Source organism: Amblyraja radiata, chromosome 4 (genome assembly GCF_010909765.2).
Source record: "Amblyraja radiata isolate CabotCenter1 chromosome 4, sAmbRad1.1.pri, whole genome shotgun sequence".
In the NCBI taxonomy this organism is placed as follows: domain Eukaryota; kingdom Metazoa; phylum Chordata; class Chondrichthyes; order Rajiformes; family Rajidae; genus Amblyraja; species Amblyraja radiata.
This window is the reverse complement of record NC_045959.1, coordinates 16,797,592-16,824,455: the sequence shown is the minus strand read 5'-3', so window position 1 is coordinate 16,824,455 and position 26,864 is coordinate 16,797,592. Positions and strand designations below refer to the sequence as shown.

At 42.7% G+C, this 26,864-nt stretch overlaps 2 protein-coding genes across 2 annotated transcripts in view; both read left to right on the top strand.

Moving 5' to 3' along the window:
- The first annotated feature begins 2,214 nt into the window (after window positions 1-2,214).
- Window positions 2,215-15,221, top strand: LOC116971776. Its single transcript, XM_033018882.1, has 4 exons — window positions 2,215-2,220; window positions 7,965-8,174; window positions 11,374-12,183; window positions 14,907-15,221. Exons 1-4 carry the CDS (start codon window positions 2,215-2,217, stop codon window positions 15,219-15,221), a joined length of 1,341 nt encoding a protein of 446 aa, XP_032874773.1.
- A 9,692-nt stretch (window positions 15,222-24,913) lies between these two features.
- The window catches only part of LOC116971775, a 30,838-nt gene continuing 28,887 nt past the window's right edge, over window positions 24,914-26,864 (top strand). Inside the window, exons 1-2 of the mRNA XM_033018880.1 lie at window positions 24,914-25,028; window positions 26,532-26,603. Of these exons, the coding sequence (XP_032874771.1) occupies window positions 24,975-25,028; window positions 26,532-26,603 (126 nt within the window). The 5' untranslated portion in view covers window positions 24,914-24,974. The remainder of the gene's footprint in view (window positions 25,029-26,531; window positions 26,604-26,864) is intronic.

Genomic DNA, 26,864 nt, shown 5'->3' with positions numbered 1-26,864 from the left:
CAGTTTTTATGTTCCCTGCCAGTTTTCTTTCATAATCTATTTTCCCTTTCCTAATTAAGCCCTTTGTCCTCCTCTGCTGGTCTCTGAATTTCTCCCAGTCCTCTGGTAGGCTGCTTTTTCTGGCTAATTTGTACGCTTCATCTTTTGCTTTGATACTATCCCTGATTTCCCTTGTTATCCACGGATGCACTACCTTCCCTGATTTATTCTTTTGCCAAACTGGGATGAACAATTTTTGTAGTTCATCCATGCAGTCTTTAAATGCCTTCCATTGCATATCCACCGTCAACCCTTTTAGAATTAATTGCCAGTCAATCTTGGCCAATTCACGTCTCATACCCTCAAAGTTACCTTTCTTTAAGTTCAGAACCATTGTTTCTGAATTAACAATATCACTCTCCATCCTAATGAAGAACTCAACCATGTTATGGTCACTCTTGCTCAAGGGGGCACGTACAACAAGACTGCTAACTAACCCTTCCTCATTACTCAATACCCAGTCTAGAATACCCTACTCTCTCGTTGGTTCCCCTACATGTTGGTTTAGAAAACCATCCCGCATACATTCCAAGAAATCCTCTTCCCTCGTCCAATGTTTGTGATTGTGGTGTATTAACCTGGCTCCACAAAACAGTACAGCATAGGAACAGGACCACATTGTTTGTGCTGAACATGGTGCCAAGTTAAACTGATCTCAGATAGAGCCAAAATTCTGGAATAATTCAGCAGGACAGGCATCATCTCTAGAGTGAGGGAATGGCTGACATTTTGGGTCGAGACCCTTCTTCAGACTGACTCAGACTCACTCAGACTAGAGATATGGTAAGATGTGAAAATGACATATTAAAGCTGACGATGATCAAGGAAATGTAGAATGGGTCATTGTTAGCTGAGGGGAAGGTGACAAGGAGGCAGACAATCAGTAAAATTAATCAGGAGAACAGTGAACGAGTTGGAGAACTAGGATGGGGGAGGGACAGAGAGAGAGGGAAAGCAGGGGTTTCTTGAAGTTAGAGAAATCAATATTCATACTGCTGGTGTAGCGGCACCAAACGTGGTCAGGAAAAGGCCAGACGATCTGTTTGAATTTGTCACAAACAAAACTGCATTTTGCAAAATCGATTATAGATCTGATGTCCAATATTGGACTGATTCAAAGTCAGACATCAGAAAATGGGACATTTCTGGAAGTCTGGCAGGTCACTGGTTTACCGGGTTTTGCCTGTTCACTTTGCTCTAATTCAAAGTTGGTCCTGTGTTGTGAGTTGACCTGACCTGACACCAAATGTTTGACCTTACTTCGGAAACAGAAAGCAGAAAGAATATTTGACAAGCACAAAAAAAAGAGTCTGTTTCCAAACTTTAGAATGACACTGTCCAATTTCAACTTAATGTGAACTTGAGCATGCTCTCAATCGCAAAGCTGCTAAACTTTGGACGTCAGAGCAAAATGCTACCTTGCTCCATTTTTATAGTCGCTGTTAAAATTGATGAAAAATAAGACGAACATTTTTATAAATGCAATGACTGCCGTGACTATTGTGAAACAAGACAGAGTGTTGTGTGAAACACCTTTCATGCTGAGAATGCAAAACATTAGCTTTATTTCTGTTTTTATTCTTAGATAGTGATGCAGAAGGATCCTTAATGAACGATAAGAACATGAGCCTAGATAAGAGGTCTAGTGACAGCACAGGAGATGAGGTCAGTATTTATACTCCACTTATTACAAAAAGAATTGCATATTGCAGGATTACGTCAATTAAAGGGAGATTGCAAAATTAAATTAACTTTTACCAATATCCAATCAGAGCTCATTGGGAATAGCGTTCCAGAGTTCTATATATGTATCGACTTCATTGATAAACAGCACTTCAATAACTTGATGGTAGCCCACTGATTTACCAGGTGATAGCTCATGGCAGAACCTAATGGAATGATGTGGATATATGAAAAGTGTAAATGTTTGGATTAGATTGGACTGGATTGGATTCCTTTATTGTCATTCTGAATGAAATTACGTTGCCTGCAGTCATACGTATAATAATAAATAACAAAACATACAATAAACACAAATTAACATCCACCACAGTGAGTTCACCAGACACCTCCTCACTGTGATGGAGGCAAAAGTCTTAAAGTCTCTGTCTCTTCCCTCCTTGTTCTCCCTCTGCGCTGAGGCAATCCAGGCTTCCGTTGTTGTGATCCCGCCGGATGATGGTGAGTAAGTCCCGCAGCTCAACTGAGCTCCGCGAATGGGCCGGTTCAAGCTCCGTGACCCGGGGCGGTCGAAGCTGCCGCCCTCCAGTCCAGCGGACGCAGCTGTAGTTGCGGGAGCTCCGGAAAAACAGGTCACCAACCTGTGACCTGCGAGCTCCCAACGATTTCGTCCACTGGCCCGCGGCCGAGCCCCGAATTCAGGTCGCTGTCGTCGGAACGCCATAACGCCGCCTCAGCCCCGAAGCCGGGCCACCGACGCCGGAACGCCGCCTCAGCTCCGAATTCGGCCAGCCTCACGTTGGTAAGTCCTGGCTGGCTCTGCCTCCGGAGCCTCGAGGTCGGTCGCAGTTGGAGGTCGCCAGCTCCGCCATTAGTCCTCACCGCAGATGGAGGCAGAGAAGGGGGATACGACAAGAAGAGTTGCATTCCCCCGAAGGAAGAGACAAAAAAACATGTTTCATCCCCCTCCCCCCCCACACATATACACAACCTAATAAACTAAAATTTAACTAAAACAAGACAAAAGAAAACAACAAAAAAAGTAAAAACATACGGACTGCAGGCGAGCCGCAGCTGTCAACAGCGCCGCCACTTCCGGAAAAATGTACTTTTTCTGGAAGCATAATGAGTCATAATTTCATAAAAGATATTCAGGCTTGTTTCAATCAGAGTTGGGGGAGAATCCACCATTCCTTCCAATGAGTTGTGTGCACTCCCAACAAAGTTCTATTCAACTGCACCCACCCCTCAACACCCTCCCCCGAAGCCCTATGTTTTGTGTATGTGTGGACATTTAGATTTGGCCAAGCAATGTGCATGAAGTAGGAGACATAACTTGGAGAATGGCAGCAAATGACTGGACACTTTGGATTAAAATAAACTAGAATCTGGAAATCGGTTAACAGCCCTGTGGGCATAAAAAGAGTTAATCTTTAAGGTGACTTTGTTTCAGAATAGGAGAAGATTTATAAGTAAATATTGTGACAGGGAAAAGTGAGTTTAGTTTAGAGATACAGCGCTGAAACAGGCCCTTCGGCCCACCGGGTCCGCGCCGACCAACAACCCCAGCATATTCACACTATCCTCCACCCACTAGGGACAGTTTTTACATTTACCAAGCCAATTAGCCTACAAACCTGTACGTCTTTGGAGTGAGGGAGGAAACCAAAGATCTCGGAGAAAACCCATGCAGGTCACGGGGAGAACGTACAAACTCCATACAGACAGCACCCGTAGTTGGGATCGAACCCGGGTCTCCGGCACTGCATTCACTGTAAGGCAGCAATTCTACCGCTGCGCCACCAGAAAATAATGCAGAACAGTCTGTAATAAATTAGAAAATGCAGTAAATCTTTAGCAGCTCCATTGGCATCTGTGGAGAGAAAAAGCGTTAATACTTTGATTAAATCTGACAAAAGGTTGTCAACCACAAGCATTAACGTGACTGTCCTTCTACGAATGCGCCTGATATGGTGAGCATTTCCAACGTTTTCTGTTTTTATCTTAATCAGAATCAGAATCGCACTTTATTCGCCAAGTATGTTTTGCAACATACGAGGAATTTCATTGGCCAGGTCAGTCATACAATTAAAAGTAACAGATCACTCAAAAACACATTTTACCATGAACATCCACCGCAGTGACTCTTACACATTCACTATGATGGAAGGCGAAATAAAGTTCAAGTTCTTCCCTTAGTTCTTCCTCAGTCGTGGGCCTCGAGGCCCGTTGACAGAACGATCTTGACTCCCGGAGCCGACGGTGTTTTGGCCCTCCGCGTCGAGGCGATCGGCTCCTACATCGGGGGGATGTCAGCTCCCCTGTGCCGGACGATCGAACCTCGCGTCGGGGCTGGTCGAACCTTCCGCAACATTGGAGCTCCCAACTCGGCCTCACCCGAGACTACGAGCCCTTGATGTTGATTCTGTGTTGGTCGCGGTGGGAGCGATCCCAGGCAAGGGATCAGCTCCAATGTTAAGTCCACGCCCCGTGGTGGGGCTCACAACAGTCCGAGGAGGCTTCCAGCTCCATCGATGGTAGGCCGCAGAGCCCGGAGAATGTGATCCGAAAATTGATCACATCTCCGGGAAGGTAAGAACCTGAAAAAACGTTTCCCCCGAATTTCTCCCCCCACATAAAACAAACCGAAGAACATAAAAACAAAAACTTTTAACAAACTAAAAAATGACAAAAAGAGTGAAAAGACGAACAGACTGCCGGCAGGGCAGCCATCGCCCCAGCGCCCCTTGTGGTATTTCAACTTTCTTGCATCTGTGGTGTTTTGCTATTGAAGGGGAAGATCTGTATTGGGATGGGAGATATGATTTAATGACGGCAAGCATATGGTTACATTCTGAACTTTGCATGGTAATTTTTATAGCTATGCAAAATGCATACAACACTTTCCTCCAAAGAATCCCATTTTCTCAATTCCATTAAATGTCTTTCCCACTGCAGCAAATATCAGCTATTCTATATTGCAAAGGGTGTAGATAAGATAAAAATATATTATTTGGAAAGAAAACAGCTGAGCATTTAAATTGCTAATTGATACTGTGTTATTTAAGGTTGAAAAGGGCTGAATCCACTAGACCACTGTGAATTATGTTTCAGAATTACAGACCATGGGATACAGTGCTTGGTATTTTTGTTTTGTCAGCTGTAATCATGCCAGTGGTTTGTATTACAGATCGCAAATGAGTACTTTTGGTTACTTAATTATTGCCCAAGAGTGTAAGGATGGATTGATTTCCCATCTAAAAATGGCTTACCCCTTAGGTAAGCCATTTAGAACAGAGATGAGGAAACACTTTTTCACACAGAAAGTTGTGAGTGTGGAATTCTCTGCCTCAGAGGGCGGTGGAGGCCGCTTCTCTGGATGCTTTCAAGAGAGAGCTAGATAGGGCTCTTAAAGATAGCGGAGTCAGGGGTTATGGGGAGAAGGCAGGAACAGGATTCCGATTGGGGATGAATGGCGGTGCTGGCTCAAAGGGCCGAATGGCCTACTACTGCACTATTGTCTATTGCCTATTGTCTATTGTCTAAAAGTGGTTTAATACTAAACCAACAAGTGCAATGCAATATTTGTTACTTAGGAAGGAACATCGTCAGAAATAGTTGATAGACCTACCAAGCTGAGATTTATTGGCATATAATGAACAGTATTGACAATACTACTCTTAGTCTGCCTACAGAGATCAATACATCAGCATTTAATTAGAAGACCTGGGGTTATGTAGCTGCTCGTTGACAAGTTTATTCCAATTGTGCAAAGTTATTTTTTGAAAGAGTGAGACAGTCACTTTATTGTTAATTAAGAATTAACTTACAGACAGTTATGAGTAGAGCCAGGATTTTGCCATAAATGCCTTTTCATGACTTTTTTTGATGATTTCACCAGGATAATGCCTTTTTCATGATCGAATGCCAAAATCAGCCTTTTTTGCCGTTTTGCTAAAAGGTTGTGCTATTTTCACTAGTTGTACCGTGATTACAATGATGTTTTCTATGTTAACACGTTAATATTAATGTTATTCTTAACGTGTTAACATAGTATAACTTACAAGAAAACTGCCACCATTGGGGTGAAACCGGGGGCGCCACCGTCGGTCGTTCATCCGTTCATGCCGCTGCCCGCTGGTTCAGTCTTCTCCAGGATCTACTTAAGAAAGAACTGCAGATGTTGGAAAAATCAAAGGTGGACAAAAAATGCGGAAGAAACTCAGCGGGTGAGGCAGCATCTATGGAGAGAAGGAATAGATGTTGTTTCGGGTCGAGACTCTTCTTCAGACTGATGGGGGGGCGGAATAAAGAAAGGAAGAGGCGGATACAGTAGGACTAGAAGGAGAGCTGGGAAGACAAGGGACGAGGGAGAAGACAAGGGCTATCTAAAATTAGAGAAGTCAATGTTGATGACGCTGGGGTGTAGACTACCCAAGTGAAATACCCAAGCTTATCTCCTACATTTACTGCTGGCTTCTGTCGCAAATCTGAGTTTTCGAGTAATCTGTGCAAGGCATTCATTGATGCTGGAATTCCACTGTGGAAATTGGAAAACAAACCTCTCAGAGTTTTTTTAAGAGAAATACGCAGAGGAACATAGACCAAGCAAGTAATCATTACAGAAAAATTATGTTGACAGCAACTTCAACATTGTTGTGCAGAAAATTAGAGATGAAGTTGCATGCAACAAAATATGGATCTCAATAGACGAGACAACCGATGCTGTGGGGGTTATGTTGCCAATGTGGTCATCGGTACACTGGAGGCAGGTGAACCATCAAAGGAGTATTTGTTGACATCAGAAGTATTGGAGAAGTCAAACAGCTCAACTATTGCTCAGTTGTTTACATCTTCACTTGCTATACTTTGGCCAGAAGGTATAAAACACGAGAATGTTCTTCTGTTTGTGACTTAAAGTTTTATTCCCCAAAATGTTGAATTTGACATGCTTAGCTCAAGGACTTCAAAGAATTGCCAAGCACATACGTAGCTTGTTTCCAAATGTCGATCGCCTAGTTTCCAATGTAAAAAAAACCTTCCTCAATGCACTGTGTTGTTCAAGGAAATGGCACCCGAGATTCCGCTACTTCCTCAGCCTGTTTTGACTAGGTGGGGTACATGGCTCTACTATGCTGCAAATTTTGAAAAGATAAAATAAATCGTCAACTGTTTTGAAGAAGAAGAATCTGCTGCAGTCAGGATCGTCAGTGAAATCATGCAGAAAAAGTTCCTCCACCGCGATCTTGTGTTGATTGCTTCCAATTTTGCAAACTTCCCACAAGCTATCACTTCCCTTGAGAAACGTGGCGAAACATTAGTGAATCTTGCAGGTTTTTAACGAAGTAACTGACGATATTAGTAAAGTTCCTGGCGATGTAGGTAAAGACATACACGGAAATGTGAGAGAGTGATTTTAGCTAACAACAATCTTGAAGAATTAGAAAACATAGCTAAAGTTCTCAAAGGCAGTTGTAATGCACAAGATATCGACATGAATATAGAGTCTGTAGCTTATTTCGGGTATGCACCAGTGACCTCAGCTGAGGTAGAAATACGTTTTTCCACAACTGAAGAATATTCTGTCTGATGGACGGCATAATTTGACACCAGATAATTTGAATAAAATGCTGATAATTATGTGCAACCAGGCAACTTTGGTCATTTAATGTAGTATACCTTTCTTTATATTATCATTTTTAACCATATTTTGGTGGTGGAAATAAATGCTTTTATGCCTTTTGTTGTCAATAAATGCCTTTTTCCTGCCTTTTTTGTAATTTTATTATGCCTTTTTGCCTGCCTATTTCAGGGTTTGTTGTGTGCCTAAACATCCTGGCTCTAGTTATGAGCTTGTAACCCTGTGAGAACAGGATCAGTTCAATAAGAATAGATTTAAAAAAATTATGTGAACCTATGCATAAAAAGGGACCATTATTAAGGGGCATTGTAACTTCAAGTTTCACTGAAGCAACTCTCTGGAATTATAAAATAAGACAGAAAATATTAGCAATACTTGGGCAGCATCTGAAGAGAGAAAGTCCGTCTTTCAGGTCATTGTCGCTTCATGAGATATCTTCTGATTGGAGGACCTCATGCTGTGACCTGAACTGTGTTTTTCTCTCTCCACAGTTGCTGCCTGACCCACTGAATATTTTCAGAACCAATGGTATTTTGCCTCTGGAATTACATGAAGCTGGCAGAGTGGTTCCAATCATTTAAATAAAACTTGATTTCCCTTTTAGATGATCAACATCCCAAAAAAAGACAAGCTGAAGAAGGAACAATGGGAAGATGATGCACAAGTCACTGAAAGTTCACAGATACAACAGCAACATGATGTCGTGGAAAAACAGTTTGACCATGTTAAAGCTTTACTGCAGGCAAATCAATTATTGACAGAAGGGCTTCGAACAAAATTGCTTCAGATATGGTGCAATGTACGTAAAAATCAAGTAAGAGAATCATTTACATTTTTCTATTCCCTTACTCCCCATTTATCAAAGCAATTTTGCAAAAAAAGAACCAAAAGGCAACATTTGGTTTGTAAATCTCTCTTCTGCGATGAAATGCCATACCACCGTATGTTTTGTTGCAGTATGAAATATAAATGTATCCAATTTCTTATGATATAAGTGTGCATAGAAAATGGGGATTTACTGTAGCTCAAACAGTTTATGCTTGTTTTTATGTCCCTTACAATCCTCTTCTGCTGCGGTATCTTACCATATCCATCTTTTCACCATATTTTCACGACTATCTTCCATCCGGCACTCAAATACACCTGGACCATTTCCGACTTTTCCTTACCATTTCTAGACCTTACTATCTCCATCGCAGGTGATAGACTACTGACCGGCATCTACTATAAACCCAATGACTCCCATGGCTATCTGGACTACACTTCTTCCCACCCTGCTTCCTGTAAGGACTCCATCCAGGACTTTCATATGAAGAGAGAATGGATAGACTCGGCTTGTACTCGCTAGAATTTAGAAGATTGAGGGGGGATCTTATAGAAACTTACAAAATTCTTAAGGGGTTTGACAGGCTAGATGCAGGAAGATTGTTCCCGATGTTGGGGAAGTCCAGAACAAGGGGTCACAGTTTGAGGATAAGGGGGAAGTCTTTTAGGACCGAGATGAGACTTTTGTTTCACACAGAGAGTGGTGAATCTGTGGAATTCTCTGCCACAGAGGGTGGTTGAGGCCGGTTCATTGGCTATATTTAAGAGGGAGTTAGATGTGGCCCTTGTGGCTAAAGGGATCAAGGGGTATGGAGAGAAGGCAGGTACAGGATACTGAGTTGGATGATCAGCCATGATCATATTGAATGGCGGTGTAGGCTCGAAGGGCCGAATGGCCACCTCCTGCACCTATTTTCTATGTTTCTATCCCCTACTCCCAATTCCTCCATCTACGCCGGATCTGCACCCAGGATGAGGTGCTCCAAACCAGGGCATCGGAGATGTCCTCATTCTTCAGGGAACGGGGGTTCCCCTCTTCTACTATAGATGAGGCTCTCACCAGGGTCTCTTCTATACCCCGTAACTCTGCTCTCACTCCCCATTCCCCCCACTCGTAACAAGGGCAGAGTCCCCCTTGTCCTCACCTTCCACCCTACCTGCCGTCACATACAACAAATAATCCTCCAACATTTTCGCCACCTCCAACGGGATCCCACCACCGGCCACATCTTCCCATCTTCTGCCCTGTCTGCTTTCCGCGGAGACCGCTCCCTCCGTAACTCCCTGGTCAATTCGTCCCTTCCCACCCAAACCACCCCCTCCCCTGGCACTTTCCCTTGCAACCACAAGAAATGCTACACTTGTCCCTTGACTCCATTCAAGGACCCAAGCAGTCTTTCCAGGTGCAGCAGAGGTTCACCTGCACCTCATCTATTGCATCTGTTGCTCTAGTTGTCAGTTGCTCTACATCGGTGAGACCAATTGCGATCACTTTGCCCAACACCTCCACTAACCAACCTGATCTGCCGGTGGCTCAACACTTCAACTCCCCCTCCCATTCCGAATCCGACCTTTCGGTCCTGAGCCTCCTCCATGGCCAGAGTGAGGCCCACCGTAAATTGGAGGAGCAGCACCTCATATTTCATTTGAGCAATTTGCACCCGAGTGGTATGAACATTGACTTCTCCAATTTCAGGTAGTCCTTGCTTTCTCCTCCCCTTTCCAGCTCACCCTCAGCCCACAGTCTCCGCCTCTTCCTTTCTTCTTCCCGCCCCCCCCCCCCCCCCCCCCCCTCACATCAGTCTGAAGAAGGGTCTCGACCCGAAACGTTGCCTATTTCCTTCGCTCCATAGATGCTGAGTTTCTCCAGCATTTTTGTCTACCTTCACCATATCCATCTATGCTTTTCTCTCGCAACTATAGTCTCCTGTGACAGGCATAAATGCTGTTTGCCTCAACCATTCTTTATGGAATGAATGTAGAATACTCTGCTCTATAAGTAATACATTTTCCTGAATTCCTCAAGGATTATTAGTAAGTGTATTAACTTTGGACTTCCCCTAAAATGGGAGATTAGCATTAAATGGTAAAATAATAAAAGTATTCCACAGGCTTCAGTTTTTTACATTGAAAAAAGTGGTCAGCAATTTGAAAACTAAAATCTAGTGGGATCCTGTATTTAAAGGTGATGCAAGATACTTTTACATCAATGATTCAAAACTGAAGCATTACTGATGTTGTAAATTCAAAATAAAAAAATAAGTTAAAAAAAATACCCATTAGTGCAGGCAGATCTGTGGAGAGAAAATGAACGACAATGATCTGAAGATGAGATATCAGCCTGAAGCCTTGGCTCAGTTTATGTCTGCATGGATGCTGCATTGGGTATTTCCGATTGTCTGGTTAGATTGCTCTCTTGAAGCTTAGTTAGTTTTCTAAACTAAGAATCCTTGATCTCAAGATCATGATCTTAGCCCAGAGGAAATTTGCTTCGATGATACTACATCTGTTGGTCTATAGTTCTGAAAAGGTTAATACAGGTGTCAGGGGTTATAAGGAGCAGGCAGGAGAATAGAGTTAAGAGGGAAAGATAGATCAGCTATAATTGGATGGCGGAGTTGACTTGATTTGCCGAATAACGTAATTCTGCTCCTATTACTTATGAACTTATGAGATGGTGGAACTAGACCCACCCTATATCAGAACAAAAAAAGATCAAGATTGTGGACAGAAGTATTCATCATAAAGGACTTCATTGTTCCAGTTCCTAATGCAAATGATAAAAAAACATTCTTCACGACTCTTGAACACCACTGAAAAGTTAGGGAAACTGTTTCTAACGAATTATTATAGAGAATAAGATGAAAGGAAATAAGTTTCTCAAGTTATGGGAGCAGAATTAAACCATTCGGCCCGTCAAGTCTGCTCTGCCATTCAATCATGGTTGACTTATCTTTCCCTCTCAACCCCATTCTCCTGCTTGCTCCCCATAACCCCTGACACCAGTACTAATCAAATAATGGAAAAGTATTTAATCAAACCAACATAGTGAAGGAAACTGAATCCACTGTAGCAAGTAAAATGAATAAAGGTAAATAATACACCAAGGAATGTTGTATTCTATGTTTCTATGTTTCTATGAATGAAGGATATGGTTCTAATAGTGTTGATCCCCTTTTGGCAAAAAGGCAGGAGAATCTCTGGATGATGAGATGAGTGAAGATGGCACAGAGAGCCTTGACGTATTTTCTGGGGAGGAATCATCTGTGGCCAGTGGACGTGTTGGGGCTTTATTGAACAAGCAACAAAGCAGTGTGGTAAAGTTACCCATGGACAATGGACAGACTGAAGGAGCGAATGGACACACTGAAATAAGCCACTTAGAGCACAATGTGAATTGCTTCACTGACCATATTCCAATCACACAACTGCAGGTTGGGACTAGGTGCTTAGAAGGAGAAGTGGCAGATCTAGAAAAGGACTTTGAGCAACACTGTGTGGTTCCTAAAGAGCAGATCGCAAGTCCTAAGTATGCTAGTTCCAAAACAGAAACTGTGGACCGAACATCACATACAGAACAGCTGGTTACTCACTTGGAAAGTACCACAAACAAAATGCGAGAATATAACCAGAAGATCATGCCTGCAAAAGGCACAATCGAAGATACTGCAGAGACGGTGAAGGGTAGGTTGCAAAAAGTTCAGTGGCAGCTGTCAGAAATCGAGGAGGCCAACAGGAGTCTTCACTTTCAAATCATAAAACTGAATACCGATTACAGTCAAATCCAGGAATTTCACCAATCTATGACTGGTGACAACAAAACCTCAGCAAACCAGCGTGTTGATTTGCAAGCAAATTTCAACAATACGGCAGAAGAGAACGAGCAAATGCTGCAAGTAATAACCAAACTGGAGACGAGAATAGAAGCAACACTTTTAAACTTAACTGAGATCAAAATGGAAAAAAATTGCTTGGAACGGCAATTCCGGTCCTTAAAAGTAAGCAGAGGTTATATTTGTTTATTCAACCTTTGTTACAGAATACTGCACACAAGCACAATGCACTAACCCAAGGGAGAAAAAACATAATTATCAATAATTACAATGCTTTATAATGCTTTTGTAAATTTATATTTATCATAAAGTAGTATTTTTATGTAATAGTATTTTTTGGTTAAGAAAAGCCCCCACAAAGTGCTGGAGTAACTCAGCGGGTCAAGCAGCATCTCTGGAGAACATGGATAAGTAACGTTTTGAGTCGGTACCGTTCTTCGCTGATGGATGGCTAATTTCTGCAAGAAAAGTCTAAGTAATGGGCCTGTCCCACTTTGGCGATTTTTCAGGCGACTGCCGACGACTATCAAGTTGCCGGCAGTCGCCTGAAAAACCGGCAACTGGAACGGCGACTGTCAAAGTGGAACACACACACACACAAACACATTGCTTCCTTCACCAACCCGTTATGCAGGCGGGGGACAGGGCAAGCGGAGGGAGCGCTTTCACATGGTGCAAAGCCAATGTGATACAGACACACGCCGCGATGAACAGGAAGGTTGGCACTGTAACGGCTAAAGGGTCTGTCCCACTTTCACAACCTAATTCACGACCTCTGCCGAGTTTGCCCTTGACTCATACTCGCAGCATGGTCATCATGAGGTCGTAGGAGGTCGTAGGTAGGTCATGATGCTAGTCGTAGGTACTCGTGGCATCAAGTAGGTCAGGGCGTTTTTCTAGCCTGATGAAAAATGTCCACGAGTAAAAAAGGTCGTGAATTAGGTCGTGAAAGTGGGACAGGCCCTTTAAGCACAGTGTACGGTAAGTCCTTTACAAGAGGGGGGGAAGAGGGGGGAGAAGGGGGAAGGAGTGGAGACAACTTTTAAGAAGCCAGAGATACATGGCTGTGAAGCTCGGCGGACATTTAACATTACCGGCCGGTTATCCTTGGTTCTGAAAACTACTGCTTATTTTTTTTCCCCAATGAGCCAATGAAATTCACCGGTCAGCACCGGCTATAACCTACGAGAACCTTCGAGAACCTTCGACCTCCATGGCAACCCACCTACGGCACGAGAAATCTCGCTACTCTTCATGGCGGCTTCATTCTAGTCGCTGCTCATTTTTCAACATTTCTCCCATAATGAGGCTGCGACTAGTTCCCAGATTGCGGGAACTCAAGACCATGAAGGTGACTCCCCGGCAACCACCCGCGAACATGTGGCGACCATGTGGGGACCCTGCAGTCGCCTAAAAAGTCACCGAAGTGGGACAGGCCCATTAAGGTTCCCCTATTCTTGGATAATCGCTGACTGCCTGGATAATCCCACTCTGAAGTCTAACCTTATGTTGTAGGATAAACTGCTAATATTTTGCTTTTCAGTGTATTATCAAAACCTGGCTCACATATATTTATTACAAAGTCCTTAAATTTGTGCAGGTGGGAGGGTGGGGTTTGTTCAGACATCACCTGGTTTTGGCTGGATCCCGTTCACCCCACACTATAATGGATTAAAAACCGAACCTGTTGGAAATACTCAGCAGGTAAGGCTGCGTCTGGTGGGAAGCGAAACACAGCTAATGTTTCCTCAGAACTAGGAAGGAGACAAACGGAGCTTGTTAAGCTGCAGGGAGCATGGGCAAGACGGGATATCCCTGATTAGCGTAAAACCGCGGGAGAAAGGTCATAAACCAGGTAATCTGGTAATTTCCCTGCATTTCACAACTTTTCCACTTGTTGCCTGTGCGCTCCACTCTAACACTTACTATTTACAATATTGGAGAGATGACCTTGTTCACTGGTTTTGTTTACCACTTTATTATTCTCTACCCTTAGTACCCTTCACACCCAGACTCCCTATTTTCAATGTGCTGTCAGAGTTGGTACTGTGTGAGGGGTACGTTTATGGGGATGACAGGTTGATGCTGGGGGTAGGGTCATTTAACCCATTGAACTCCTCTGAAAAAACATTCTGGACGTTTAGCTTATACCTTTGGTATCAGTCTCCATTTTGTTTCTACCAGGCTCCTGACCAATTGATCCCTGCCATCCAATTCCAGATTTTCATACTTGTCACTCTACTTACCCATTTCTCTTTGGTCAATTTTAGAGTTTTGAAGATCTTTAATTTATTTTTTTTGTTTGTTTTCTCTTCAGTGACTTCAACTCAAACATTTTAACGTCATTCGGACATATAAAATTATGAGAGGCATAGATAGGGTGGACAAACTCCACATAGACAGCACCAGTAGTCAGGATCGAACCTGGGTCTCTGGCGCTGTAAGGATGCAACTCTACATCTACGCCACTGAACCATCCTTGCATTCTAATCCCTCGCACTCCCCAACTCTGTCTGCATCCAGCCTTACACACTTTTGGCCTTTCCATCTTTGATCATCTTTGCCTTCCTACACAACCTGGATCTTGAAAACGGGTGTCAAGGGTTATGGGGGGAATGCAGGAAAATGGGATTAGGAGGCAGAGATCAGCCATGATTGAATGGCGGAGTAAACTCGATGGGCCAATTCTACTCCTACAACATGAACTATTCCAATTAGAGTTGCCTCAGCCTACGACTTCTCTGCATTCACTTACTTAAACATGATTATTTGACAAATTTCCGGACCACTTCTTCGTGTTGCATTAATCAGTATCAGATTTTTGTTTGTTAAGTTAAGAATAAAATGCAAGAGCAAAATAAAAAAGTTATTTGATTTTTTCCCACGAGGATGTGTACAACAGCCAGAGAGGAGGAAGAATCGCAGAGAAGGAGCAGTTCAAAGACTGTGGTAAAGCCCTCAGCGAGGGTCAAGTCTTGCGGGCACGTCCCGACAGGGAGCACGTCCGCACGCAGAACCTGAAGCAGGATATAGCCGCGGTGAGAAGTGAGAACCACCGACTTCAACGGGTCACTGAGGAGGAGATTAAGAAAAGTAAACTGGTCATGGCAGACGCCAAGAGGTGGAAGAAAGAATGTCACAAACTCACAGCGGAGCATCAGGAGAAAGTACGCTCTCACTATCATTCTGTTGTTTGTGGATAGCTGTTTTATTAGATAATTTTATAGAAATACAGCACACCAGTTTTGGTGCGTTATATGCTACTATTCAAAAACAAACAGAATCTTTGGGTGAAGTGATGAAAGAGGATGAGAGATAATTGAAGGTACACAAAAATGCTGGAGAAACTCAGCGGGTGCAGCAGCATCTATGGAGCGAAGGAAATAGGCGACGTTTCGGGCCGAAACCCTTCTTCAGACTGATCAGAGATAATTGAACCTGGTCAAGCTGACATCGTTTGGCCTCCCACTTTAAAGTCATAATTTATTTTTTTTTGTATTTATTTTCATGATAAGTTCTTAAGTGCTTAATTTTCACATCTTTGGAATGTGGCAGGAAACCAGAGCACCCGGAGAAATCTGTTATAATTAGCTATAATTAAGAACTTTTTGCTCTTCTTCCACTATTGGGAGTGTACAGTTTAGGTTATTGAATTTCAATATAACCAATGCATAATCAATCAGGTTGGGTCTTTTTATTTAAGTGTTGGAAACCTCCTAAATTTACACCTCCCAAAACCATGAACTCTACCTCTTAAGGCGAGGGGAGCAGGCGCTCTGGAACATCACACCCACAGGTTTCCCTCCAAGTTCCCCTCAGGAGCGGCATAGTGTAACGCCAGCAGAGTTGCTGCCTTAAGGGGCTGTCCCACTGTATGAGCTAATTCAAGAGCTCTCCCGAGTTTGCCCTGATTCGAACTCGGAGAATTACGGTAATAGCCACTCATAGGTACTCGGGGCTCTTGTGGACATTATTCAACATGTTGAAAAATCTCCACGAGCTTACCGTGTTTCCCGAGTACCTGCCGTTAGTGTTACGAGCCGCCAAGAGACGTCCCGAGCTCCGACGTACCCGCTACGTACATTCTACGTGCTTACCACGAGTTTGATTTTTTTTTTAAGCTCGAGGGAGCTCTTGAATTAGCTCGTACAGAGGGACAGGCCCTTTACAGCGCCAGAGACCCGGGTGCTTGTCTGTACGGGGTTTGTACTTTCCCCTGTGGCCGCATAGGTTTATCCAGGTGTTCCGTTTCCTCCCACGCTCCGATAATGAACAGGCTTGTAGGTTAATTGGCTTTGGAAAAATATGTGTTAAATTGTCCCCAGTGTGTAGGATAGTTTTAGTGTATGGGGTGATCACTGGTCAGCATGGAATCAGTGGGCTGAATTGCCTGTTTCCGTGCTGTAAAGTCTAAAGTCTCACACTATCCAGACTTGGAAACATGGTGCCAATTGTTCATTATCATTGGGTCTAAATCCTGACTCTTTCCCCAACATCATCGTGAGATCACCTTCACCAGAAGGACTGCACGGGTTCAAGAAGGTGGCTTAAAGAGGCTAATTAATGATTGGTAGTGACTGCTGGTTTGCTGGCAATAACCTACATCCTTCAAATGAATAAATAGAATCTAAAATAAGGCCATTGAGCCATCCCTGGGATTTAAAAAATATATAAAATGGGTTTGTTCTTATAATGCAGTGAGATAGTATCACAATTTAATACTAAAAGTGCCACACAGGAGCCTTTGTATAGGTATGTTGCAAAGCCTACCTGAAGCGTCGCTGAAAATCTGTCGCTGCGGGTGTGCGCGATTTTGGCGCCGTTTAGAGGGGGGCGGGTTTAAAACGCGATTTTCTCTAGGCTGTTCAAATCGATGTTCAGCCTAGTTAATTATTAACGAAAAATCGCTGGAAGACCCCGTCGCAAAAGCTATTATTAGTTTTAAAGGCCTCGTATAATAGTTATAGTAGTTTAAAAATCAATCTCTAAACCCGCGACCAACGGCAGCTGTCAGGGTCGCATAGAGCAAATAGCAGAAGGTAGGCTGTATATTTTTACATTAAAAAGGGCTTCTTAAGATCCCTTTATACAAAGTTTAATATTGCGAGTAGCTCATTTTGGGCCCATTATATCCCGCAGTATTTTTCTGGGCATTTGAGGGCACAAATCTACCGCAATGTGAACGTTCTAAACCAGCGTGTTCCACAGGATCCCACTAGAAAGCTGATTTAAATGGACTTTAATTTACAGCAATTGAACACTAAATTCCTTCCATTTGGCCTATAAATTAATGTAAATGAGATTTAAAAATCATGTTTTATTGTGAATTATTTGTGAATATTATTTGGACACTTAGGCTATTTAAAAATGTTAATTAAGAAATGGATAGATGTTTAGATCTAGTAATTGAAGTTTGAAATTAGCTACACTTGGGTAACTAACTAATTATATGCTTTAATTTCAGGTCATCCAAGTAAGATTATTTTATATTTGTTTCAGAATGGTTCAATCTACGATAACTGAAAATTTCATTCAGTTCTCTTAATTTTTAAGAAGGTTATGGGCTTTTGACTGCATACGATCACAGCTTTTTTGTTATGTCGATAGAAAATCAATAGGGAACAAGATGCTAATTTCCGAGTATGAAAATGGCCATAACTTTTTAAATACTTGAGATATGAAAGTGAATTAGGTGTCAAATTAAACTTCTTTTTATGCTTTATCTGATGGGATAAATTACAGACTTGATTTTTTAAATCTCAAAATTTTGTAACATTGCTACTTTGTAGCAGATTGCCGTCAATCATTTCAGTCACGCAATAAGTATGAACAACTTTTAAATTTTTTCTTCTCTTCCCTCCCCCTCCGAACCCATCCCTCCTTTGCACTGTTTTTTTGTTTGGTTAGGAAAGACAAACTAATATTGTGATCCAAATGTTGAAAACAGAAATGGAGGCATTGAAAGACGCTTCTGAAAAGAAAGAAAAAGAAATGAAGCAGAACATGCAAATGCTGGCTAATGTTATCCTGGTGAGATACTAAAAGCTGTTTTGTTTTGCTACGTGAGAGAAAATCAGCAAAAAGTTGCATGGCATGATGATGAACATTAAAAACATGCGCTACGTCCCTTCACTAAGGGGAAAACTCTTCAAATGAGCATATGCCTGAACTAATGTGGGACAGTGACCAGAGGGGAAAGTGGGCTTTCGAATTGAAGAAAGTAAAGGTGCATTTAGTGAGGGAGCTTCAGGGAGCAGCAAGAATACAGGTAATGTTGAACAAGGTGGGTGTTGAGGTGTGCTAGGGGTATGGGAGAAGGCACAGAAAAGATTGGAGGACCAAAGGATTTAGGAGAATGATTGAATGATAAATGTGAACATTTTATAGAGTTACTAGACCAAGTGGGACCCATTGGGTCCCTGTCACACGGGAGGGCTGGTCTCCGAATGCAATATTCCACCACTCACCCATAGCCCCCAACTGTGCAGGCGCGGCTGACGGGGTTCCATTGTGACGCCAGAGATCCCCGTTGTGACGCGAATCACAGCAACCCTCCTCAAGTGCTCCTCATCCCCCAGCACTCCCTCCACCCTCCTCTTCACCCTCCCTCTTCTTTCTCCTCTCCTCCTCCCCTCCCCCACTCCCTCCCTCACTTTTCCCTCCCTCTCCTTTCCCCTGCCCTCAGTCATTCCCTAACCCCATAACTCCATAACCCCTCTCCCCTCCCTACCCCCCCTTGACGTCATTGTGAGGTGGAAGCTGCTGTGTTTAGTAAAACATTTTTTTAAATGTAAATGAGATCCCATTGTAATGTCATTGTGGGGTGGAACACTGCTGACGGACAGTTTATGTAAATGAGATCCCATTATGACATTATACGCTGCTAACGGCCAGTGCACATGGAAGAGATTTTTGTCAAAGTTGTTTTTGTAACATTTAACATGTGAATAACTTGTAAAATATACTATCAATCTGAATGAAACTTGATACAACACACCACAGGATAATGGTGAGTAAGGTGGACCAAAAACGCTAGCGCGATCTTGACCTGTTTTGGCATAGTGTCAGGTTCAGACTCACAGACAATTCACGGACATACTAACAAACAAGATGAGAGTTTTAGTAATATTCAGATGTAAGACATTTAAAAACTAGGAAAATAATTTTGTATTTTGTACAATGGGTGGCACTGAGCCAGCTGATAGGGTTTAATGGTGGCCTAACATGGAATAAAAAGTGTAGGCAGTTGAAATGTAAATGTTAGTGCTTATTGATGGATGGACACTAAGGCCAGAATCTGGTGTTATTATTATTTTTTAAGTGTAAATTAGAATCCGGTTAACAGTGAAAATTAGATATCCAGGTTGATAATGAGAATTGGAGAGGATGTTTCTAGTAGTGGGAAAAAACTAGGGCCAGAGGGCACAGCCTCAGAATAAAAGGATGGACCTTTAGAATGGAGATGAGGAGGAATTTATTTAGACAGCGTAATGAATCTGTGGAATTCATTGCCACGGATGGCTGTGGAGGCCAAATCATTAGGTATTTTTAAAGCAGGCGTTGATCGATTTTTTGATTGGTAAGGATGTCAAGGTTACGGGGAGAAGGCAGGAGATTGGGGTTGAGAGGGAAAAATAGATCAGCCTTGATTGAATGGCAGAGTAGACTTGATGGGCCAAATGGGCTACTTATGTTCCGAGGTCTTATGAATCACTTCAGCAATGAATCTCCGCTACTCATTGCTTAACTGGCAAAATAAAATTCATTTGATGCTTTCACATCAGGATGGAAATAGATTACAATGGCATTCCCAGAACTCAATCACTAACTCTGGATCATTGCCTTGTCCAATGCCTTACCTTTTCAGGTACAGAGGAAATAATTATGGCCTTGTTTTTAAATGATGACCGAGTTATTTTGTGGTTATAATTTAGTTTAGATATACTGTGCGGAAACAGACCCTTCGGCCCACCCAGTCCGCACTGACCAGTGATCCCCGTACATTAACACTATCCTACAAACACTAGGGACAATTTACACTTATACCAAGCCAATGTACCTACATACCTGTACGTCTTTGGAGTATGGGAGGAAACAAAAGATCTCGGAGAAAACCCACGCTGGTCACGGGGAGAATGTACAAACTCCGTACAGACAGCATATGTAGTCGGGATCAAACTGCGGCCTGCGGCGCCGCAAGCGCTGTAAGGCAACAACTCTACCACTGCACTACTGTGTCACCCTATAGTTACAACAAACCTGTACAGGTTGTGAATTTATCTGTCAGCTCATGGGTAGACTGTGGAATCAAATTTCTTAGATTTGGCCATGACCATGAAATAAAATGATAGGATGACTTTAAAATTTCAACTTGGGATCATCATCCTTTCCTAAACACATCAGCAAGCGAATCTTGTCCTTCAATGCAGTTAACCTTGTGGGGCATCCAATCACTCAAACAGTTGCTTGCATGGAGCACAATGATCTCAACCCAGGGATATTTAATGTGTGACAACTTACTAGTTTACCAACATCAGGGGAATGGGCGAAGCATAACTAGTTTTCCTTCCTGTCTCTGGTGCAAAATATATTTTAAATAATTTATTTGCTTTGCGGTACAACTGCATTTGTTTAATTGCTTATTATTCATGTAGGATATGAAACTGGTACACTCAGATTTGTCTGCCAAACGGCCGTCAGACAAAGGGGATTGTGCCAATTCCACATGCGTAAAGAAAACCAGCCAAATATTGTCCAAGATAGATGGCATTCTCTCATCCATGGAAGGAATATTCGTTTGCCGGGTAGGTAAATAAAGAATGTAAAATATTATTTCCAAATCGTCGTCTAGCTAAAGCTTTTAGTCAAGGGAAAGATGGGAAGATACATCTTCCCCAATCAATCACAAAAAGAATGGATGTAAGTAATGAGAAAGACAAGAATAATTGAACTTACATAACGCTTTCTTCTTTTACACTAGCACGGAGTCATGGTCCTACTCTTATAGGGGCTTATAGAAACTTACAAAATTCTTAAGGGGTTGGACAGGCTAGATGCAGGAAGATTGTTCCCGATGTTGGGGAAGTCCAGAACAAGGGGTCACAGTTTAAGGATAAGGGGGAAATATTTTAGGACCGAGATGAGAAAAACATTTTTCACACAGAGAGTGGTGAATCTATGGAATTCTCTGCCACAGAAGGTAGTTGAGGCCAGTTCATTGGCTATATTTAAGAGGGAGTTAGATGTGGCCCTTGTGGCTAAAGGGATCATGCAGATCTGGAGAGAAGGCAGGTACAGGATACTGAGTTGGATGATCAGCCATGATCATATTGAATGGCGGTGCAGGCTCGAAGGGCCGAATGGCCTACTCCTGCACCTAATTTCTATGTTTCTATGTTACTTAATACATTTGGAGAAATTGGTAGGAAGAACATTAGCGTGGCAATGTGGTGCTGCAGATAGGCTTGGGTTCAGCCCTTCCAATTACTCTGGCTTCCTGTCACATTCCAAAGACATGCAGGTAGATGTGAAAATTGAGTATAATGTATTGGATGAGTTATAGAACTTTCAAAGTGGGGAGAGAGTTAATGGAAATCAAGAGTATATTATTGTCATATGTTCCAAAACAGATAAATGAAATTCTTACTAGCAGCAGCACAACAGATATGTAAACATATTACTCTGTAAACACCACAATAAACAACAAAAAGACTCAGTGTTTGTGTGTGAGATATTAAAAAAACAATAATAGTGCTGTCGGAGCCATTAATGCGTAAATTAGTTACCATTAGTATATTATAGTATTTTGTATAGATAATTCTAGCTGTATCTTTTTTGAATGCTTGGGGGAGGGATTTTGATATACGTAGATGGACGTGACATACATCGGACGAGGCTAGCGAAACCACTGGATCGACTGGAGCCGGCAGCAGAGAAGGAATATAGTTTTTACCAGTTCAGATAGTAAGAACAGAAAGCTACAATTTGTTATAAGAATAAAGAGGATCTGGTATGTTCACTTCTTTGTATTTTCAACAACTTCAATGAAACTGGAAATAATGACTGGAGGATTTGTTGTTGCTATCGGCTGCGTACGATCACCCCTCCCTGCTTGTGTAGTAACGGCAATGGAAAGCTGAAGCTTGGAATAGTTTGAAATTGCCATTATAAGCAATGCCATGGAGCTTATTTGGAGTTTATTGTGGTGTTTAATAGCCTGATGTTTGCAGGGAAAATGCTTCTCCTGAAACTGGACATGACAGTTTTCAGCCCCCTACACATGGTGACCAGTGTAGAGTTAGTGTCATTGGGTGCTTGCTTGACAGTCGGTGCAGATACGGTGGGCTCAAGGACCTGGTTGCATGCTACAAGACTCATTGAAACCAACTAAAAACTTTGCAGTATGGGACAAAACCAATAATTAAATTTATTGCTCAAGTTGAGATTTCCGATCGAGTACCCGGTCGAGTTCTCAAGACCTGTGCAGACCAACTGGCGGGAGTTTCTGCGGACATTTTCAACCTCTCACTTCTGAGGTCTGAAGAAATTATTAAGAGGGCATCAATAATACCGGTGCCCAAGAAGAGCAAGGTGATGTGCCTCAATGACTATCGACCAGTGGCACTAACGTCTGTGGTGATGAAGTGCTTTGAGAGGTTGGTTATGTGGCAAATTAACTCCTACTTTGACAAAAACCTCGACCCACTACAGTTCACTTACCGCCACAACAGGTCAATGGAGGATGCAATTTCACTGGATCTCCACTCCGCATTGGAGCACTTGGACAATAAAAACATTTACTGATTTTAATTGAAGCTGTTGTTTATAGACTACAGCTTGGCGTTTAATTCCATCATCCCTTGCAAGCTGGTTACCAAGCAGGATACCAAGCTCACGGAACTGGGTCTCCGCGCATCCCTCTGCAATTGGATCCTCGACTTCCTCACCCACAGACCACAGTCTTTTCGAATTGGCGGAAACACTTCATCCTCAGTAACACTTAGTATGGGAGCACCTCAAGGCTGCGTGCTCAGCCCCCCGCTTTCCTCACTCTATACCCATGACTGTGTAGCCGGACATAGTGCGAACTCCATCATCAAGTTCGCTGACTGTTGTTGGATGAATCACAGATGGGGATGAGGCAGAGTATAGAAGTGAGATCGACCGACTGACCAAATGGTGCCAGCACAACAACCTGGCTCTCAACATCAGTAAGACTTTGGTAGGGGAAGGATGAGGACCCACAATCCTGTTCACATCAATGGGACGATGGTGGAGAGGGTCAATAACTTCAAATTCCTGGACGTGTATATTACCGAAGATCTTTTCTGAACCCAGCACACCGATGCAATTATAAAGAAGGCACATCAGCGACTCCTGAGAAGATTACGGATTACTCTATTTCCTGAGAAGATTACAGAGATTCGGCATGTCAAAGAGGATTCTCCTAAACTTCTACAGTTGCACAGTAGAGAGCATTCAGACTGGTTGCATCATGGCCTGGTTCGGCAACTTAAACGTCCAGGAGTGAAAAAGACTACAAAAAGTTGTGACCACTGCCCAGTCCATCACCGGCTTTGACTTCCCCACCATCGAAGGGATCTATCGTCGTCGCTGTCTCAAAAAGGCAGCCAACATCATCAAAGACCCGCACCATCCTGGCCACACACTTGTTTCACCATTGCATTAGGAAGAAGGTACAGGAACCTGAAAACTGTAACATCCAGGTTCAGGAACAGCTACTTCCCCACAGCCATCAGGCTTTTAAACACAACAACGAATAAGCTCTGAGCTCTGAACTACAAAAGACTATATTATTATTGCACTATATTTGTAATTTATTGAACTTTTTTATTCCTCTTCCTCGTTATGTACCATGTTTACATATTTACATATTCTGTTGTGCTGCAGCAAGTAAGAATTGTATTGTCCCATTCGGGACATATGACAATAAAACACTTGACTCTTGACTCTTGAGATGTACTCTGATTTGGTTATTGCAGGTTACAGTGAATAGTGAAGAGTGTCTGGATCCTGAAGTGTTTGTTGTTATACCTCTGCTGCCAAAGTCAATATACACACCACTATTAATTAAAAAACTAGCGATCAACTGAGGTGAGACGTTGCCATTAGGATGATATGAATAATATCAGGGAAAAGATTCTCCTTTTGCAGGAACAAGGGGGTGAATGGTTGGGCGACAGTGAAAATCATATAAGCTGCAGATGCCAAAAATCTTAAATAATGTTTTTTAAAATGATGAAAACACTCAGGGGATTGGTTTTGTCAGAAAGGTCTACAACCTGAATGTTGATTCTATTTCTCTTTCCATAGATGCTGCCTGACCTGCTGAGTGTTTCCAGTATTTCCTATTTTTCATTTTGGAAGTGATTAAGGTCAAAACCCACAACAAATGACATAAACTAAAATGCAAAGTGTCCTTCCATCTTTTCCTCACAGTGGCTAAGGACCTTTTTCTAAGCCAACTACTTCCCAAAATCATCCTGCTCACATTCAGTGGATAGCAGCAGGAACATGTTCTCAGACTCTTGAACAAACTTTCATAAGCTAAGGATGTATCCCTGATGTCCCATTCTCCCTTGTTGTGGCCCTTATGCATTTTTACAGTATCAAAGCTCACCTGAAGATCAAAATGTGTAGACAAGAAGCACAAAGTTGTTGATTCCACTCCTTGTTCAAACTTGTTTAGTTGCCATCCTGGTTTCCAGAGAACAATTAGTGGTAATCTTAGCAGAATTTAAAGAAAGAAAGATAAAAGATGGTTGGAATAAAACTAACAACTGAGCTTTTGGCTGAATTAAATCTTAAAGTCTCTTCAAGTTACTCATCCACAAACATGACCAGCTAAAAGCATGCAAATTCTGTTCCAGGAATCCAACAATTGTTCTAGTGGTTGGCTACCAGGTGGAGACACAGGCAGCAAAGGAGTTAGAGACATGAAGGAAATGGTTCCTGCAACGATCAATGGACGCAAACACTCAAAACATGAGGTGAAGTGACCTTTGTCCTACAACGTGGAGCATATTCATCAGAACAAATTTGAGTTTAGCTTGTAACTCTTACCGTTTTACAGATTGTCTGCATTGGATTTATTGATACTTGGGTACATGAGGGATGTAGAGTGACAAGAGAGAGCCAGCCAGCATCTTGATAGTTGAGGGGAGGGAGGGAGGGACAGGCGCAAGAAAGCCAGTTGGTCAGTGGGTAAAGAGCCTGATACTTGAGAAGCAAATCTTGCCATAATGCCTACAGTTTCACACACCACATAATGGCACTCTGCTTGCTGGTCCACTGGCGGGTCACAGCTAGTCCATAGTGACTATACCTGCCTGACCCCCGGCCGCTTGGGTTTGACAATAGGTGCAGGAGGAGGCCATTCGGCCCTTCGAGCCAGCACCGCCATTCAATGTGATCATGGCTGATCATCCACAATCAGTACCCCATTCCTGCCTTCTCCCCATATCCCCTGACTCCGCTATCTTTAAGAGCACTCTCTCTTGAAAGTATCCAGAGAACTGGCCTCCACTACCCTCTGAGGCAGAGAATTCCACAGACTCACAACTCTCTGTGAGAAAAAGTGTTCCCCGTCTCCGTTCTAAATGGTTTACCCCTTATTCTTGAGCGGCCTGGACCAGTCTCTGATGCTAATTCAGGAATCTTGGCCACCTGTCATCTGGGCAGTTCTGCAGTTGGTCGTTGGTAGAAGGTGTTTGAAGTTCATACCTCACGAGCCCCAGCCTGCAAGACTGCAGCACAACCTGATTGACAGCGGGCTGGCTCATTCCACGATCCAGCTAGAACCATGTTGGTTGGAGATGACTCCACTGATTCGTCAGAAGCTGCAAGTCTGGAATCTCCACTCCTACGTGGAGTATATGACCCAGTTCCCAAAGCTCCACGAAAGGGTATGATGTCACAAAATGTGGAACAAGAACACAAAATACACAAAAGGACACAAAATGTTGGAGTAACTCAGCGGATCAGGCAGCATCTCTGGAGAACATGGATACATGACTTTTCAGGTGTAGATGCAAAATATCACCTATCCATATTCTCCAGATTTGCTGTTAGTAACTCACTGAGTTACTCCAGCACTTTGTGTCCTTCTGAAGTCACAAAATGATAGACAGGCACCTGTGCCAACCGGTTCTATATTTCGCTATTCCAGAGACATGAGGCAAATTTAGTAAAAGTGGCAGAACTTTGCTGGTTCGTGCATTACGTTCTTTGATTAAATGATGCAACATATTAGTACCAATTGTGACCATCCTTTACTCAGCTTCACTGGAGAAGATCTGATATTACATAAATATTTAACCCAGTCGTACCAAGTTCATCCCTTTGCCATTTAATTACAAGCAAGCTAGCTGCTCCAAAGATGAAAGATTGGTCTTTATGCAATTGCATACAGTAAATCTTTGTCAAGCTCCAAGCATTATGATGAATGAAGCATTTCATGAATACATTTTTCATACACTAACTTTTGGTTGCAGGAATGTGCAGCAATTGATTTGAAAGTGAGGGAATCATTGGGCAGGTCTGCATCATCCCACAAAACTAGCAAGGTTAGTGCTGGGGAATTTGTCATGTCTGCATGTATTTTCCTCACTGGCACTCTCGACGCACCCTCGTTTTTCATTTCCTTGTTCTACATACGTCAACTCATAACAAATGTGGACTTTATTTTCTCATCTGTGGAGGTGCCCAGAAATATCAAAGCAAAGATATTTACTCAGTAACACCTCAAAAGCATATTTTGCGATCCCCAATGTCAAACCATTTGGTTGCCTTGCCTATGTTCGACAGATTGTGTAGTTTTGAAGAAA